This window comes from Cheilinus undulatus, linkage group 21 (assembly GCF_018320785.1).
Source record: "Cheilinus undulatus linkage group 21, ASM1832078v1, whole genome shotgun sequence".
Taxonomy (NCBI): Eukaryota; Metazoa; Chordata; class Actinopteri; order Labriformes; family Labridae; genus Cheilinus; species Cheilinus undulatus.
In genome coordinates, this window is record NC_054885.1 from 19,870,458 (window position 1) to 19,889,958 (window position 19,501).

Consider the following 19,501-nt stretch of genomic DNA (forward strand, 5'->3'; position numbering starts at 1 on the left):
TTGACTTATTTTTTTTAACCTTTGCCCTTTTTGAGAAAAAAAATCTGCCATTTTCTGCTCATATCAAGATTAATATCTCTTAGTCTCAGAGAGCGGAGCATTGTGTTCACTTACAAAAGTCACCTGGATGTTATTTACTGGGAACATTGGTGGATCAATTGACTGGACTGGTGCCTGATGGATGAGTTGTCGCCTACTATAGTCCTCTAACTCAATAGACTGAATCTTTTCTTGATCACATTACTCGTGTACATTATTTTGTGTCGTGTGCATATACCAGAGGAGTTGGTTCCGCCTCTGCTTAATTGTAAATCTAGAAGCTTCTTTCAGCTCCAGTGTGTCAGGTCATGTGTCAAACTGAAAATAACATCTCTCCATGTGTGCACAGCACGTACCTTGGATTGCTGCTGACCCCATTATAGAGGAGAATGAGTTTGGCTGATCTTGGTGTTTGCAGCGGGTTTGGAGTGTTTGTGACATTTCAAGAAGCAGGACCCAAAGAAGAACAAGCAGGAAGAGGTGAAGGAGTCAATATTGATGTCACGTTTTAACAGTGCAGTTTGTTTTAGAGGTCATCAGTGAAAATGTTCCTTTGACCTTGAGGATTTAAGGTTCTCTGGATTGTTCTAATCTATCATGTGGGCATGACCATATACTGAGTTGTATTGTTGTTGGTGGTTGAGAGTTATTTTTGGAAGATTTTTGTGTGTTCTTCTATTGAAAATCATTTTCTGAAATTTACCACATTAATTCTTCAACTGTTTTTTATGTGACCAAGGTTAACTACAATGTTGGAATTTATTCAGTGTTTTTGCACATTTAGCATGCAATGAAATGTGTGTGCTGGCATTTATTATTCTATTAAGTGTCAAAAGAAGAAGCCAATGCAAAAAGTTCCTGCTGACTGAACAAGCCCAGGTACCTCTGACCAGGTGACTTTTCAATAGTAAAATGAACATGTTCAAACCCTGGCCCAAAAATCAGTGTTTGATTTATTTTGATACATGAATATATTCTATTATAACTCATCAGTGTTGATGGAGAAGTAATCCTCAACTTTGGTTTGGTTCAATACAGTTGAGCATCGTTTCATAGACACCTTGCAACTTTCTTGCATTTCCACTGGCAATACCCATACAGCCTTACACGTGGGGATGAGAATTTGAAAGATCTGAATCATTTGGCCCATTCAGCAGATAGAGTTTGGTCTTTGGTTCCTAAATATCTCTTGATTTGTTGCTTCTTTTCAATTTAACACTCTCTCTTCTTTCTTCTCTCTTCTCGTGCTGGTGATCAGCTAATTATGGGCGCTTACTCTATTAAGTTCAAAGCTGATCAGATTCTGCCACAACCTTGTTTGACCAATCATCATTTCCGTCATGTTTTAAATCTGTCCTCTCCTCCTCAGTCAGTGCAATCCTTATCCACCCCAGCTACCTCCATTCAGTTCATCAAAGACAGTCTGGCTGCAGGCCATATATCTCTAATGGCCACTATCCAAGACACAGTCTATTTCAGAACTCAAGTGCTTTCATTTGCCAGCACAATATTGTTGTTGTTTTTTTTCATTTAACTTTATTCATAAACAAAGTTAGGCAGCTACACTGATGCATAACCCCAATGCAAACATTACATGCGAAGCAAAATTTCAAAATAAAACAGAAAAAGGTCAGAGGTCAAATCTGGGGTTTAATTGTGTATTGACCCATTTTAGAAGTAGTTACTCGAGTGGTGACTCATTTTAGCTTCATTTTGTTAGCTTTGCCTTGAAGCTAGCAGGCTTCAATAGCTACGCAGGCCAACTTAGCTACATATAGGCCTATGTAGCTAAGTTAGTTTTTTGCAATGTGAGCTTTAGCAAACATAGCTAAAGCTAAGATAGCTACATAGGAAATGTACCTACAGTACATGGCTTATGTAGCTGCTTTGTGATCATACCTTTAGCTATGTTAGCTACATAGTTAACAGAGCTACATAGCTAACATACCACCTATGGAGTCTAGATTCCATAAGGGGTATCCTACTTCTGCTGTCGGCTTCACTACCACTTCAAGTACATGAAGTCATCATGATGCAGTCTAATTCCAAAAAACATTGCTTGATTTCGCTGCATCACCACAGCAACACTTCCTGATCTCACAAACTACAGGAGGGGTTGAGGGTCATACAAAATGTGCCTGCATTAATCATGTAACAAAAAAAAAGAAAAAAAGTGGCGTTTAAATTAATTTCAGTTAAGGCATTATTAATGAGTAAACTTTGACAGCCCTAGTTTTATGAAAGTGTTTACTTTTCATATTTATTATTTTTCTATATATTTTATTTATATATTTTGTATATACAGTGCTTAACAAATTTATTAGACCACCCTAACCCTAACCAAAGTAAGGTTTATGCCACAGCTGCCCTAAATTAACAGCATTGGTAATTACCAAAATCATTTTTGATGTTTCTGCAATGGTTAATACACCAATATGTAGAAGCTCTTTAACCAAAATGATACTTTTAATGCTAAAATATAATTATTATTATTATCTATGAATTTCCAAATTTACTGATTTACAAAAAACTGAAAAAATAGTAAAGCACATTAATATTTCTTGATTAATATGTCAAATTATAGTTATTTACTTGCATTCCTGAACAGAAAAATGAGTTTTAGTGGTTGCATGTTATGCTTGATTAATTTCTGACTTCTCAGAGAAGCCCCGTGAGCCGGCTCAAATTTGGGTGAATTCAGTTTGAAATCCCTTATTCCTGTTCAAAATGGTAAAATGTGGAGAGCTCACTGAAAATGAAAGTTTGCACTAAGACACTTCATGATGCTGGATGTTTCTTTGAGACAAATATGACAGGTGGTCTAATAAATTTGTTAAGCTCTGTATATTTGATAAGCAGGTAAAAAATGAAACAGTTAGTTTCACTCCTCTCTTAAGGGCTGGATGGGTACACCAATGAAAGGGTGCCAAAGAATTTGGATGCTTAGTTTGTTTCTTTCCTGTTTGACTGTGAAGATGCAAATAAATGCATACCATACCAAACAGAATCAGACTGTTTACATGTTTTATACAGTCCACATGTTAGTTGTGTAACTCACTTAGAAGCTATGTTTTTTACCCAGAAGGGAATACCTGGATGTCTCCATTTTATAGCTCTGGCTGTGCAAATAATTCATCTAAAGCTGATGACTGAAATTGATAGCCCCACCACAAAAAGCCATTACTGAATGGGCGTCGTCAACTTGCAGCCCTCCAACCCATGTTAAGTTTAGATTGAAGAGGTTAATCTTTCATTGTCCTGCAGAGAGACTGAAGAAGATACCTCTGACTCTGTGCTAAGAATGTAACCACCTCAAACAAACCCGCAATTTACACCTCCCACAAATCACCCAGCAAAATAAAGCCTCCATGTGAGCGTGTGCCTCACTCTCTCTGTAACAAATGACCTTGACACAGAGGGAGTGCAAGCACAGAGAAGCACTCACTTCATCAAAGACACACAAGGGAAAGGGTTAAGAGAAGGAAAATAACCACAGACAAAGTAGAAAAAGCCATCCATTGCTCTGTGCCCTTTTAAACTGTCATGTAATGATTTAGGGTAAGTTTGGGTGTTGCACACTCCCTTACAGCTAGGCCCCGTCACCTCAGGGAGATGCAAAAATAAGACAGCATGGAGGGTAGAGGAGGGGAAAAATAAATCCATATCTATGCCTGGATGCATCCGTCTAGGCTGTCACTCTGAATTCATCGTCAGTCAAAAGCAAAATGTCACACCTTTCATCAGCTCACTTTTAATTGCTCTGGTAAAGCTGAGTTTTATCAAAGTGAGGCTGCAGCAGGGACGCAGGCAAACTTTACTGGGAGCAGGAGGGCCAGGTTAGGGGCCATGGCAGCCTGCAATAAGACAAGAAAGCAATAAAACTGATAAATGATGCCAAGACACACAGATACTAAGACAGCAGCACTACCACCCACCATCTCCTCTACTCTCACATCAGCCCAACACCTTCCATGGCTCTGTCTCCCCTCCAGAGGACCGGACAGCTCTTATTGAGCCCTCGTCTGTTTACAGATCAGCGCTTCCCATCGGGTTTCGGATCAATGGGATTATATTTCTTATAAAGCAGGAGGGAGCAGGGGAAAGTGGGGGCGGCAGGACGGGCGGTGCAGGGGTGTGTGAGTGAAAGACTGTTGGAGGATGTGATGACGGAGCGACGATTTGGGGAAGGAGAAGGATAGGGAGGGAGGTCGTGGGGGGTTGGTGGGTGTTTAACAGAAGAAAAGCCAATGCCTACAGATGGGATGAAGGGTGGGGAGCTTATTGATCTCCTGTCCGTCTCCTCTTCAGAAGATCCGAGGCAAACAGAGGCCCTGGTGTTTATCGTGTAGTCAATGCGAGGATGAGGACGTTCTGTCGGGGGATATGGAAATGAACGGCAAACTCTGCAATACAGCATGTTTGCATGACTCAGATATTGTCCCCAAATGTCTTTGAAAGATAAAGTGGCCGCAAAGGGCAAAAGTCAAGTTGATTTTCTGGAAACAAAGCAGGCTGTTAGAGGACAAAAAAGCATAATGCATTCAAATTTCTTAATTAGCAGAACGGTGGCGGAATAAGCACACAATGAGGAGAACAGATTTGTTTTCATTGCAGACTTTTGACATACTGTTGAGAAAAATAAAATCCTGCATTTGGTCACTCCCTGTGGTATTTCTGCCTGTGTTTGAAATGATAATCTCTTTGTGCTGCCAAGGATGGTTATTTTGTGTGTATGTGAAACTTATATTTACATGCGTTCATATTGCAGTTCAAAAAATTATGATTGCAAATGATTGAAAATCAAGAAAAAAGTGTCCATCTCCTTATTGCAGGGGTCAAGTTGCATAGTTTGCATGACAAAACTGAGATAGAAAGGACTTACTTGAACCATAAATGATGAATAGGGTGAATATATTTGCATATTTTGAAGGATCAAATGCTGAAGCTTCAAAAGTTAAAGATTACACAAGTGGAATCTGAGGAAAAAAGTATTTAATTTACATTGAGATGTGGGATAGAGACAGAAGGGAGAGTCCTTAATTACTGGAAGCTCTCCAGAATGAGCTCTTGAACCGGTTTAGTTCTCGGCTGGTGTTTTTTGACTCATTTTGACGTGCATTGTCTAAACCTGTGTCTGAGCTGTGTTTTCTTTGTCCCTGAGAGGTGACACAAATGTATTCCTATTGCACACAATGCTATTGATTTTTCTTAGGTGGGAGAATTAATCCACGCTGAGCACAAATCATCTCCGAAGCAGGCGTTTATTCCCACTCTCACCTCTAGTGCAACACCCCGGATGCATTTTATCGTGTGGTAATTTGAGCGGGTGGATGCACTGGCATGCTCTGTCAACTTAAAGCCCCCATCCTCAGTCCTTGCCCTCTTAAAAAACACACCCCAGCCAACATAAACACTCTCACTTGCACGCCTGCATGCACAGACACTAACACAGATTAATGTCAAGGACTTTCCTATTTAGAATACTAAAACATTATACATGCAGATTAAAAGCACATTTCTCTGCGCACCTACTCCGCTGTGGGATGTTCTGGAGGCCTGTCCCTTTTATCCCCCCCCTCCTCCCTTCCCATCTTCCAAGTGGCACCAAATGTAATCCTCCTTAATGGATGTGTAATATTTACACTTATACCATAATCGCTTAAACATTCATTTACGGAGCCACATTTGGTTGTTCGTGGCTGTGACAGCCTATTCATCAAGAAGTAAATGTGCAGAACCTCGCGCCCCCTGCAGCAATCAATCAATATGCTCCTCTCCCAGCTACCATCAGTGCAGATATGTCTCAGGCCAAAATTAATCACTGTGAAGTTTGCATAATCCCCCCTCAGCCTCCCCCCGCCCAATAACCCACGTCTGAGCACCTTTACCATTCAAGACCACTTTGATGACTGTAGGAATTCATCAGAATCTCCCATTCTCAAGGCCCATGAAATTTTTTTTACAGCAGTGATATGATTTATTTAAAAAAAGGTATTTATATCCAGTGATTGGATCTCTGGCTGAACTGATTGTCTGGAGTTTTATACTTCAGCTTTTGACAAGAAATTCCAGTGAAAGGCCGCTAAGAAGCAGCAAATTTATCAAATCTGTCAAAGCATGCAGGGATTCACCACACAGTCATGTGCAGGAAAGTGGCCCTTCTGGTTCACACTGCAGCCAGTGGAAAGCCACTTTAACAGCTTTTCTCCCTCACGATGTAAAGGAAAAGGTGGTTAACTATTTAGTGAATACACCTTATGGAGAATAGTTTTTATTTAGCAGAGTCCTCTATTCAAAAAAAGTTAGTAATTGCTGGCATTGGGCCAAAACCTCATATCTCCAAAACCACCACTTTTCAAGGAATGAATAAAATCTGTATTCATCAGATGATTTAACACAGAGTGTTGCTAATCAAAATCTTTTTGACACTATCTATAGCTTTTATAGGAGCATATACCGGTTCAGCATTTTGCAGTGTCAACCTTGCTCCTGTAATGCTCTGGCCTGATGGCCCATCTCTCCAGGTATCCTCCCAACTGACCCATTCACGATGCTCACGACTGCCTCCGACGTCTGGACCAGCACATGTGGATCCTGGGCACCCAGCATGCGATGATCTGGTGCCTGTAGAAGTGCAGCCGCCACTCCCATACAGTATTGGGTAGCGTTACTTTTGAAAGTTTGGCTTCCAGTGATTTCAGTGAGCATTGCACCTTTAGACCATGAAGCCGGGTTATACAGTGTAACAGATGGGTATAGTTACTCCACAGAAAGTTTAAGTAACAATAGGCCACAAAACTAACCTGACACGCCAGATGGATGTGTTTCACACATCCATCTGGAAAACCTTCAATATACAGTGTTTGGAAAAGGGCAGAGCCTTTAAAAAAAAAATGAAGGCTGATTGGATGTCCGTCACATCTTTATGGGCCAATCAGAACAACAAAACATGTGATGCCGCCGCAGCTACCAAGGTGCACGTGTGCAGCTACTGAAGAATGAACTACATACAGTACTGCATAACGCAAACCATAACAACTGTCTAGATATGTCAGCGCACGACTTTTGTCGTTTTTGAAAAGAAAACAACTCACTGCTGTTCTTTGTTATTCTTTTAACGAAGAAATGTCGTGACGTTCTGATAAAGCTGGCGCCTTAGCAGCATCCATGCTAATGTCTTCCGCCGTAACGCCACCAGCCTCTTGTTGCTGCTTGCTTACGTCATGACTCTGCCACGCCCGAAAGTACTGCCCTGAACAATTGTATGCTACATCGGAGCATTTGTTTTGTATGTTTGTTTTGAAGACATTCATTAATTCATTGAAATTCACCCAAGAGAAGCCACCAGAAAGGAGTCCAGCCAGTGCTTTCAGCCTCTAGCCAACAAACATCCATTCCTCACTAGAGTAAAGCAAGACTGACCTCATCTGCATAGTTAAGAAGCAGTCGACATCTCCTCAACACCAGCAACATTCAACCTACCTGACTGATAGCTGCCCCACAGGGATTTTCTCCTGATTTGGCAACGAGGGACCAGAGGGCTTTGCAGCTTTTGATAAACGCTGTTTCCCGAGGTCCTGTAGGCAAGAGACACCAACCTTTCAGCTGTGTTAATAACTGCAATAGGAGTGCTCTACTAAAATGTATATATAAAACGTAGGAATTGTCCATTTTAAAACAAAATGTAGGCATTTTAGTCAAGAAATTCTACATATTGTACCTTTAAAGTAGTTCAAAGTAAGGTATAAGCATGTTTGCGTTATGAGTTTTAACCTGTTTGATTAGAAACAAAATTAAATGAAGAAAAGCGTTTTTTCGTGTGTATTTACTTACTAAGCATTTCTCTGTTTTAGTTTAGCAACACATTCATTTATCGGATCAGAGATTTTTGTTGTGGTTTTAAGAGTGAAGAAGAGAAGAGAGAAAAGGTCTAAATCTTCGGCAAGCAAAATCTTCTACAAAGAGAAAAGGAGCCCACTCAAACAATTCAACCTCTTCAGTTTTACAAAAAAAAAAAAAAAAAAGAAAATAAATGTCTGTGCTAATTAATGTCCTATCAGGGCAGTGGGAGATAATATAGATATATTTAAAAGTTTTGTATGTGTCTTATATTATAGGGTAGCAAACAGCACTCGTAAAACTTAAGAGAACCCCTCATCCTCAACAATATTAATCGGTCTATTTCGGCGACTGACGCATTCTTCACATCAGGGTTGTACTTATGGCTGGTGTTGCTTCAGTGAAAAGATAACTTCTTCAAACAGTGTGCGTATCTTTTTATTTGATTTTTGCCTTTTTGAAACCCAAACTTCCCATCCAAGAGACCATCAGAATGACCCATCTTCTTTGTTTGTTTGTATTGCTGCTTCTGCCTGACTGTGTTAGAGCGGCTACAAGTGCAGATTGGTTGGAACTGTGAGATATTTGGAAAGCTCATTCTGTGCATGCATTATAAAAATTAACTAAAAAAAATATATTTATTCATAACTCATTAATGCATTAGTTTTCCCAGCTGTTATATATATATATATGTATGTATTTATGTATGTATGTGTGTGTGTGTATGTGTGTGGGGGTAGGGGTAGGGGTGGGGGGGTGTAAGTCTGTATATATCTATAGAGTCCAGTGTTTGATTAACTCCATTTTAACACTCCTGTAATGGATAACTTATGTCTTGTAAAGAAGCACTGCTGCTCTATTCTATTTTTTTTTTCTTCTACTATTTTCTTCACACTATTTCTTTTTATATTGTGTACCAGGGATTCCCTGTATTGTAATTGTCAATAAATGACAATGTGAGATGCAATTATAAGCCCACCTCGGGTTTCATTAACTTCCCTGTGCACACTCACTTATGTACTTTCCTTGTGAAAGTTGTGCTCACACCAATTGTAATTCCTGATGTGCAAACACTGAAGGATAAATTAATAAAACTCATTTTTAAATCTTAGACCTTCTCTGTAAAAATGAAAAGACACATTTAAAACATATTGTAACTAGAGAGGCATCAGAGTCATATTTGTGCTATGTTAAGTCCAGATAAAAATCCCAGCAGGCTGATCACAACCATATGAATATTTCATACTTTTAGCCTTGAAAAAATGCTGTTATTATAAACATTACTACAAAAAATGGCACACTTGCATAATGTCTAAGACATTTGCACAGTTTGACCTTTCAAACATAAATATCATGTAAAGCAAGCAATGTTGAAACAAATAGATCACAATGCCTTTTCACTTGTTCCCATCTGGATTTTCTTTGAGGTCAACATGGATTTTAAGATTAGAATAAATAATTTTTGTTACCTCAGGGAAAAAAAGCACAATTTATTTATAAATTGTGCTCCAGGAGAAACACTTAACTGTTTCTATGTTTCTTCATTCAACATCAAATTTAGGATGAATATAAAATATTTTAAAAGCACTACATTCAGGATGAGCCTGTTATGTTTAAAATGCTGTATTCACCGTTAACATTAAATGTGAAATGTTGCTGCTTTGTGTCCGGACGCTGAAAAGACAGTACCAGAGTGAGGACGAATGCTGCTGTTTTCTACAGCTGCGTGATTAGAAGTCCACAGTCATTTCAGTCTAAAATTAATCAGGCACATCTGCTTAAGCTCGCGCCAGAGGAGCAATTTACGATCACAGTTGTTGTTGTTGTTTTTTCACACATCCTAAGTGGCCAATTCTACACAGCAGAGCTCCATTCTGTCGAAATCACATTTTGTAGAGAAAGAGCGATTCTGAGAGAAGGTCAAAAGGAAAATCAGACGTCAAGCATTGAATGACAAGGCTTTATGCTGTGTCTGATAATGGAGCGGAGAGTAGGGAGGCATTCACAGTCAAACAAATGCACATTGGCAATCCTAGAGTTTTTGATTTGTGCAAAAATACACATGCACGTGTATTTGTTTTATTTGAAGTATCTGTTTAAATGATATTGGAGAAGTGAAAAGAACCTGTGCTCTAAAATCCCTCTGTTTTCAGCAACGTCTAGTGTGTGCTTTATCTGATAAGAACAATTGAAGGAGGCTCTCCTCCTGTTTTGGTTTAGCTGCTCTTCTCTGCAAAAATCAATCATGAAAATATCTGACAATTGTGCCTGATCCAAGGATAAATATCATCAACAAGAATAGAAAGCCTTTGACAGTCTCATATTTCAACACGTGTTATTTCATGAGATCAAAATTGTTTGTGAATGATTTAATGACATTGTCATTGCAAAAGCTGCTCCATTCTCCTTATTCTGCAGCTCAGCCTCATGATTCATGATGCTGTTTACTAACATGAAACTGCAGTGTCAGACAAGAAATCCCACACCTGCCCACCAGGTGTCTCCAGGGTGCAAAGTGACACATTACCTGCTATAACATCAGCATCTGGGCTGCTCACACCTGGATTTTAAACAGCATCATTTTGTGTCAGCATAAAAACAACACATTTAACACCTTATATCAGAGTAAAACAAGTATGAGACTCTGTAAGCTAAAAACTAATGTTTTCAAATTTATTTATTTATTTGCTTCTAAGATGTAGTGGAGTAGGAACAGAAACCACATACAGTACGTATACAGTGTTGTTGGATGATGGGCTGTCTGGTGGACTCACAGGCCCCATGCTGTCTTGATCAGATACTGGGGGGCGAGCTGGATGTTATGAGGGGCAAGGAGGTTCTGACTCATTTATATTTAGTTGGCTTGTCAGTTTGTGACTGATAATTCTATCGACAGCATCAAATCAAGGCAATTCCTTTCTCACATCAGTAAAGCTGCTGCAGTTATGCAGCATATCCTACACTTGTGATACTGCTGCAGCAGTTATTCAGCATTGTTTCTCATAGTCCTGCCATGACCAAGTGACTGTAACATCTGGCTTATGGTTCCAAAAATTTTAGAGAGTAATCAGACCACCTTCACTATATTTTTTTATTTTGCAGCCTGATGCTACAGTTGAAAAAAAGTTATTTCAGTCAGGATTACTCTGTCAAGAAACACACATAAATTGCTGTTATACATTTCACTTTATTAGCAGTTATTAATTTGCTCACATTGCTGTTATTTACATTTGGTGGTGTGGCTGTTTTGGGATTTTCCTGCCCTTCCACCAGCCTGTGTTGAAAGCATCAAGCAGTGTCTGCAAGGAAAGCTTGAGAAGAGAAACAGCAATAAACCAAGAGCACAGGAGGCATCAGTAGCGACAGAATGGCATTGATCAAGTCAGATAAAGCATAGAGGAGGAGCTGGGGTGGAGGAGGGTTGCAAAAGGCAGCTTGCCTAGGGAGCAGCAAAGCTGACCAGTCTCCCAGTCCATGCTACAGTAAACAACCCCCACAGTATGATGCTGCCACCACCATGCTTCACTCCGATTTGGTTCATTAGGTCTTCAGATTAGATTATACTGAAGTCTCATATAAACAGACCTCTATTGTTTTCATACCTTGACAGTTTTGGCTGTGCTCTGCTGCCTTCTTCAGAAGTGTCACGTGATGTTGCACTTTGGCTGGGCGACCAGCTCTCTGAAGAGTCCTGATCATGCCAAACTTCTTCCATTTTAGAATTATGGAGGCCACTGTGCTCTTGGGAACTGTCAGTGCGGCAGATTTTTTTTGTAGCCTTCCCCAGATCTGTGCCTTGCAACAATCCTGTCTCTTAGCTCTAACAGGTGGACTCCAATCAAGGTGTAAAAACATCTCAGCAAAGACCAAGAGAAATGGGAGGAAGCTGAGCTAAATCTCAAATGTTGTTGCAATGGTTTGAATACTTATGTGTGCATTTTTGTTTTTAATACATTTGCAAACATTTTTAAAATTCTTTTTTCACTTTGTCATGATGGGGTACTGAGTGTAGATTAATGAGAGATCTTTTTTTTTCAGCTGTAGCCTCAGGCAGCAACATAACAAAACTGTAAACAGTGAAGGGGGTCTGAATACTTTCTGAATACACTTCAGCTATTGGAAATCTCTCTCCTGTATTGAGACATGGCTGCCCTCACATTTCTTGCACACCCTGCCAGCATCCAACCCAAGACCACCATGTGGCGATGCTGCCACCACCATGCTTCACAGTGAGGATGTGCAGTGTTTGGTGTCTGCCAAACATAGCATTTTTCTGATGGCCAAAAAACACCATTTTGATCTCATCACTAGTCTCCTCCTTGCAGTGTCACTCAGTTTGTGAGGACGACCTCATCTAGGCAGGTTTACACATGTGCCATATTCCTTTCATTTCTTGATGATGGATGTAACAGAACTCGGGGGGATCCTCAGTGCCTTGAAATTTTTTCATATCCATCCCGACTTATACTTTTCAAAAACCTTTTCTCTGAGTTCCTTGGAGTGTTCTTTTGTCTTCATGGTGTAACGGTAGCCAGGAATACTGATTAAGCAGTTACTGGACCTTTCAAACACAGGTGTCTTTATACTACAGTCACTTGAGAATCATTCGCTGCATTCAGGGGATCCCCATTTCACTAATTGTAAGACTACACTTGACTGGACCCCTGTTGAGTAAGGCTAGTCACTTTAAAAGGGGTGAATACTTATGCAATCATATGCAATTACTTAAATAAACCATTAAACTGATGTTTAGATTAACAGACTGAGAGGAGAATGGTGGCAAAGGTGTCCATCAGACTAAGAAGCAACATCACATACCTTGAGTGGTGATACTAATAAAGCAGACATACACAGGCTATGGTTTCGTCTTCAGCTTACTTTTATTTTTGTCAGCACAGTGCTTTAAATGTCTCAGCAATGTCTGAGCAGAGATTACTGACGCTCTGTCTCTATGTCACCCTCTTAATTGCCTCCAGCAAACTGTTCTCAGAAAGTATGAAGATAACTCTGCAGTGTGATTAGATTTTCAAACCCTGCTTGGTATAGTAAGGTTGAAGTTTTGCTCACTTAATCGCAGTCCAAAGATGCTATCAAAGAGCTGAGCTGAGCTGAGCTGCATATGAGAACAAAAACCTTGATCACTATTTATGAGTATGTATTGATTCCATTTTAGTTCATGTTTTTTTTACACTTGCATAGCTCTTGATATATGGTAATTCACCTATGTCTAAATTTGAGTGCAGCCATGGCCATTAAACAGGACATAATGAAGGCCATGCATGCTGAATGAGCAATGTTTGTGAGAGATTTTCTGCCATGGACATTGGCTAACCATCAAAAAGCAAACATTAACTGCGCAAGTCTGTGTAGTGCAAATTTACTTTTGCAAATGCATGTTTGGTGCCATCTGGTGACTTCAAGCATCGGAGTTGAAGGATTTAAATCAGGTTCCAGGCTCGTGATGTATGGAAAAGAACAGCTGCCACTACATTACTTGATTGAGTCTGTGCAGTAACATCCCAAAACATTCCAAGTTTGCGAAACATAGCTACTTAATTAGGAGGTGCCTCTGGGCTTATTATCTTATGGATAAATATAACACTGCAGTGTTGCATGCTGGGTTACATAATATATTGTTTTTGTAAGTTGCTCCTGCAAGGGAGAGAGAGTCTTGTCCTCCACTCCGTCGGGAGCAGCATCTGCAGTAAAAAGTCTCGTGGTAAAATACTGAGACAGTGTGTTTAAACTTATGACTGATGTCGGAAGGGTTCCCACAGGAATGTGTCACTATCACCTGTAACAACAATAAGCAATCAGTTGAGCAATGCCTAGGAGGTTGTAGTTTCATTCAAAGCAAGTCAGCACATGAAAGACATTTACAGGACTGAAGAAAAATCCATAAGAGAACACAGTAGAGGAAATAAAGCAGACAATCTGATACTATAGAGTTACACCAATGACATGAAACAGTGCTGAAGTTTGTAATTCTTTAAGAAACAGATGTGATACCAGTGCCTTCTGTGCAAAACAAATGTGTGTTTATTAATAGAGATATTACGTATACCTGTGATTATGCAGTTTAAATCCTGTAGTGAATCTAGTGACTGTGGGGTCTAAGTATGGAGTTGTGTTTGTGGCAGGATTTTCCATAAGAGATGTTGATTCTCAGTTCTCGGCGGACACGCCCGTGCTGTGTTGGAACAAGGACTGCAGAGGTGGAATCACACAAAGGAGACTCTCTTCACCTCCCTGCAGGAGCCGAGAAAACAGAACCTGACGCTGCCGTCTAACTCAACTCGAGTTTTTTATTTCAAAAGGTGAATATAATAACTTAAACTTACTTAAGATTTTAATCTTACTGTGATCATGCCTTGTTTATCCTGTAGGAAATGTTTTACTTTTATAAATGTATGACATCAATACACAGGGATATTTTATTTGCATCTGATACATAAAACTATGCATAAAGTGTGTTGTATCTGCTGAACCAGTGTACTGTTCTCAGCTGTTTTTCTTTTCCCTCTTGAAGTCAAGATGCCAGAAACAGCAGAGTCTGTGTCAGCCACTCTCTCCCTCAACAGAACCTGCACCATTGAAATCACAAATGTCAGCAGTGGCTACTGCCTCATCAACCCCAAGTAAGTGTATCAGTAAGTTCAATGATTGAACACTAGGGCTGTCAATTTCAATCACAGGATTTCTGCTGTTAATTATTTAAAAAAAAACTTATTTTGCATTTAAAATTGTTATTGTATCATTTTGGATCTTTCTACTGCCATAAACTACAGGTCTTTTACTTCCTGTTTTGATGCAAACCTACTTTTATAGATATATTGAAGATATGACATTAACTTTACTAAGGTAAAATTGTGATATCATTAGGTGCAGATGACTTTTGACTCATCCACTGAGCTGTCTGACTTTTTTTTAAGAGAAATAAGACATTAAAGCCCCTGTGAAGTGAAATCCAAACTTTGTGTCATAACACTCTAGATATGTAGAATAAGGTTGCTGTAAACATGTGAAAACTCTGAGATCTATGTGCGGTTGAATTTTGGATTTAGACTGTTAGAAAGTTGTTCGCCTCTCTCTTTGTTTGGTTTATTTTGAGTAGGGCAAATGCAGGAGCCTATGACTGTTCTTGATGAGGAATTAACCCCAATCCTACAATGATATCAAATCACGGAGCAGTTCATCCCAATATAATCTGTTGTAAGATGATGTCACTGCCTTCACTAAAAGTTAACAATGATGTGCTTTTGTTCATTGTGAGGTAAATTCCTGAAATATATCAGCCACGGTGGACTAAAAGTTGTTAAAAGCATCATAGCAAAGAAAACTGTGACGGAAAACAGTAAAAGTAATTCCTTACTTCTGTCTCTCTTCTCTGATCAGAAGTATTTTGTAATACCTGAGAGGACTGTATTTCTTGTGAGTGGGTGTGGCTTCAGCTCATTCAACAGACACGCCCACACCAGAGCAGATTTTACTGCCTCATTTCTTATGATTTTGAAGCTTAACTTAAAAAACTTAGAGATGTTTTTTTATCTGGCCTGGCCATTCATGACAAAGTGATCTGTCACACAGATAACACAAAATAAAGATTTTTTTAACACTTTAGAGGGACAAATATTAGTGCACTAATTGTGGGTTGTGGTTAATCAGGATTAATACGATTAAACTTGGAAGCCCTATTAAAAACAGGTTTAGTTTTAGAAAGAGATAAAACCAGGACAGAGGAAGGATGAAAAACTATTGCAGAAAACAAAACCAATACCTGTTGGCATACCCCGCATGGAAAGTGGAAAGAAAAGCCTCTCACAGCTCTTTCTTTTAACACGGCTGTGTATTTAAACATGATGTACCTCTCACTAATCCCTGCTTACATTAATGCTGATGCACCATGCTGCTGGCAACGCTTAACTTCCTCCACCCCAGCCTCCTCCTTTATAGCATAAAGCCTGTTGCACCCTCATATTCAGATCCATGCTACTATGTTTTAAATGTTTGTTAACAAATTTTATTGTATTCAGTATGCATCGTCATAAATGTATCTGTCCATATGGGGGTTTCTAGACATGTGAAACCTGGAAAGTCACAGCATGCTGCTTGACTAACTCAGAGAGCATCTTTTGAGCAGAGCCTAGTAAAGCCAAGTAAAACTGCATTTTCATTTTGCAATAAAATGGTTAAATGTATGATGAGAGTGTTACTAAATGAACTAAATTTCTTATTTACCTACAACTAAAAAGAGAAATTTAAGTTTCATAGCATGTTTGTGTACAAGGTGGATGTTCTGGGGAGAAGTATTAATTTTCACAAGTGTTAATGCATTTCTCTAAAGATTGCAATATCTGATTACAGCTCCAGTCAGCATCTTGATACCATTAGCATGCATTCCCCTCAGAAATCTGCACTTTAGTTTGATAACTTGTACTGGAAAAGCAAATATCCAAGCTTATTAGAGGTGATTATACTGTAATTAATTATAAGATTTCTCAATGCAACTGCTCTTCCCCTTCAACTTCAGCTAACAAGTAAAAATATTTATACAGAACAATAAAATAAATGAAAATGACCCATCTCTACTGAATATTCCTCCCAGCTCCTACATTTATCTAGTGTTGGCAGGACAGACCATATCTTGGATGGGTGGTTTTCATGTGTGACATCACTTGCGGAGAGCATCCTCCACCTATCCATCATGTACTGACACCCTCTGCCTCATTGCACATCGTATGCAGGTACACAGTTGCTTAGAAGTCCACAGCAGTACTTGTACAGTCACACTCCATCCATCAGCATAAGGTATTTGAGGCACCCTGGAAAGCCCAGCGCCCACAAAAAGTACTGACAATCTACACTAAACTTACAAAACTCGTCTCTCATCCGAACTCTGGCAAGTGTGACAGAAAAGTTCTCATCTGATTGTTTGTGATGGTAAAGATTTGTCTCCTGCTCTCCTCTACAGGGTTTACATGTCAAGCGGCTTCAGTCATCACCCACCCCAGCCAACCATCCGGCCCGGCGTGACTGACGTGTGCACCTTCATAAAGGACGACCACACTGCCACTGGTGCTGTTGGCCTGTTGACCTATGACCTCTTCCATATGCAGAGCCGGGTTAGCTCTGACCGTATGGCGATCATGTTCTCTGTACCCTTTGACTGCAACATCTACAAGAACCGGCTGGCCGTGGGCGTGGTGGAGCAAAGCCAGGCCTGCGACAAACATCTGTATGACCAGATGTATGAGGGGAAAGATTTGAAGAATTGTACCCGTTCTGAGAAGCCCGGTTGTGGGCTGGTGTATAGAGCTACATATGTGGATGTAAGAGCCACAATGTCTACAGTTGGCAAGGCTATTGTTAAAGTGGAGCTCTATGATAAAATGGGTTGATAGTATGAAAAAGTCCTCTGTTTTCTGACTGTCTTTAGATACTTTTACACCAAAGAGAATAAACAAACTAAATTTGATTTGACTACTGTTACATGTTGTTATACGGAGACACATCAAGAGGAGAGGAAGACTGATTCTAGTGTCATCTTTTTTTTTGTGGCGCTGAAGGATATCAATATCTGACAGCCAGCTCATTGATTCTCCATTAGCTTCCTTCTTAGCCTTATGTGTATTCTGAACCCGCTTTCTCTTTATTATGGTAATAAAACATTCAGACCAAATGCTTGTTGCTTTGTGTGGATTTTTTTTTCCTCACACCGAGTGTGCTTTCATTATTACTGATGAACAGTAATCATTTTTTAATCTCTTAGCTCGATCCATCCAAATCTTATGAGTAGCAACAGATGGAATATCTGCATAGATGTTTTTTTAATCATCATGATGACAATGTTGTTCTTCGCTGGCTGTGGGACTCCATCTTTCTCTGAAATGTGGGGTTTTTGGAAAGCATAATATTTAAAAAACAAGCTACTCCCTCTCTTAGTTAATGGTTCCTAGATTCTTGTGCTTCAATCTGCTAAACACTCAGACTCTTTATTGAGAGATCATTCTCATAAAGGTCAAAGATCAAGGATATCTTTATTATCCCAGAGGGGCAATTTGCTTCATAGCCAGCAGTACCATACAAACCATTTTTTAAACCATAGGAATAAATAGAAGAAAAGTTGTGACACATAAGACACAATAATAATGACAGTAAAATAAATAAATTATGGACAAATAAATTTTACATTGAGCTACTCAAAAAGCTAATGGAAGTCAGGTTAAAGGGACTTAACAGCATCCAGATAGAAGCAGCAAGAACTCCTTAAAGAGAGGATGATGTGGTTCATCCTGGATCGACTGGGCTTTAAGAGTTCTGAGTTTGAATAAATGAGTCCAGGGCTGCCCTGGGCTCAGAGCTGGCTGGGCCCCTGAAAAACCCACTGAATGGGTCCTTCCCAGTTGTGATTCATTGATGACATTGTTGCATGTGTGTTGGATCAGAAGCACTGGAGCCAGCATCCTGACTAACAGTTACCTCATTTTGAACGCGAAAAGTGTGTTGAACTATTACAAGGCTCTGATGTTGGAATTATTTATTTGTGTTACTTTTTATCCCCCTTTCAACCCATTTTCCACCAATTTTGTCACTTTAAACCAACTGTTTGCTTCTACACACATTTATGCTGCCCCCCCCCCATTAATGTCACCTTTTTCTTTGCCAATTTACAATGATTTTTGCACATTTTTGCTGCTTTTTTCCCATTTTTGCCACTTTTAACTCCATTTTGCTGCTTTTCCCTAGTTTTGGCTGTTTTATACCCATGTTTAACTCTTCTTTTTGCAAGTTTTAACCCATATGGCCTCCTTACACCCATGTATGCCTTTTATGTCCCCTATTGCCACTTTTTTGCCATTGCTTTGCCATGTTTTGCCCATTTCATTCCCTCTTTTCGCCACTGTTAACCCATGTTTGCTGTTTTTCACCCATGTTCAACCCTTCTTTTGCCACTATTAACTGATGTTTCCTGCTTTTTGCCCATTTGCCCTATTTACAGCAATTTCTACCACTTTTTGCCCATTCACATCTTCTTTTTCTTCTGTTTTGCCACTTTAAACCCATTTTTTGCCTCTTTACCCCAATTTTTGCTTTTTTTCGTCCTTTTTTGCCACAGCTTTGCCAATTTACAGCAACATTTTCCACTTTTTGCCCATTTACCCACCTTTTCGACATCGTTAACCAACTTTTCCTGATTTTTGCACATTTCTGACCTAGTTAATCCAGTTTGCTGCTTTTGACTCATTCTTGTTCTCTTTTTGCCACTTTTTACACATTTTACACCCATTTATGATTTTTATTGCCGTTTAATGGGACTTTTTTCCACTACTTTCCCAGTTTACATCCATTTTTCCCTCTGTTAACCGGTATTGCTGCTTATTACTTAGTGTTGCCACTTTTAACCCATGTTTGCAACTTTTTATCTTTATTTGCCTCTTTCACAATCACCTTATAATTTTCTATTAAAGTTGTCTAATATTTTCTTCTTTATTTCTGGCATCCTGACATTTGTGCACATCATGGCTTAGTTTTGATGTCTGACATTTTTTTCTAAATGGTTTAGTTTGATGTGCCCATCCAAATTGTTAACATCATCAATAAAAAGGTATTTCTGTTTTAAGAA

General features: G+C 39.4%; 1 protein-coding gene across 2 annotated transcripts; it reads left to right on the forward strand.

The window, feature by feature from the left end:
• The first annotated feature begins 14,108 nt into the window (after positions 1–14,108).
• On the forward strand, positions 14,109–17,541 carry LOC121503839 (bryoporin). Of its 2 annotated transcripts, none has more exons than XM_041778404.1 (3): positions 14,109–14,195; positions 14,408–14,516; positions 16,850–17,541. In XM_041778404.1, the coding sequence occupies exons 2-3, from the start codon at positions 14,413–14,415 to the stop codon at positions 17,274–17,276; spliced, it is 531 nt and encodes a 176-aa protein (XP_041634338.1). In that variant the 5' UTR covers positions 14,109–14,195; positions 14,408–14,412; the 3' UTR covers positions 17,277–17,541. The 2 variants fall into 2 exon arrangements, with proteins under 2 accessions (XP_041634338.1, XP_041634339.1); XM_041778405.1 differs by having other exon boundaries at positions 14,136–14,195; positions 14,413–14,516.
• Positions 17,542–19,501: the final 1,960 nt, after the last annotated feature.

Excerpts from the sequence above, each read along its gene's own strand:
- LOC121503839 (XM_041778404.1), top strand. The coding sequence starts at position 14,413 with ATGCCAGAAACAGCAGAGTCTGTGTCAGCCACTCTCTCCCTCAACAGA. Across the intron at positions 14,517-16,849 it reads TACTGCCTCATCAACCCCAA|GGTTTACATGTCAAGCGGCT; the intron begins GTAAGTGTATCA and ends TCTCCTCTACAG.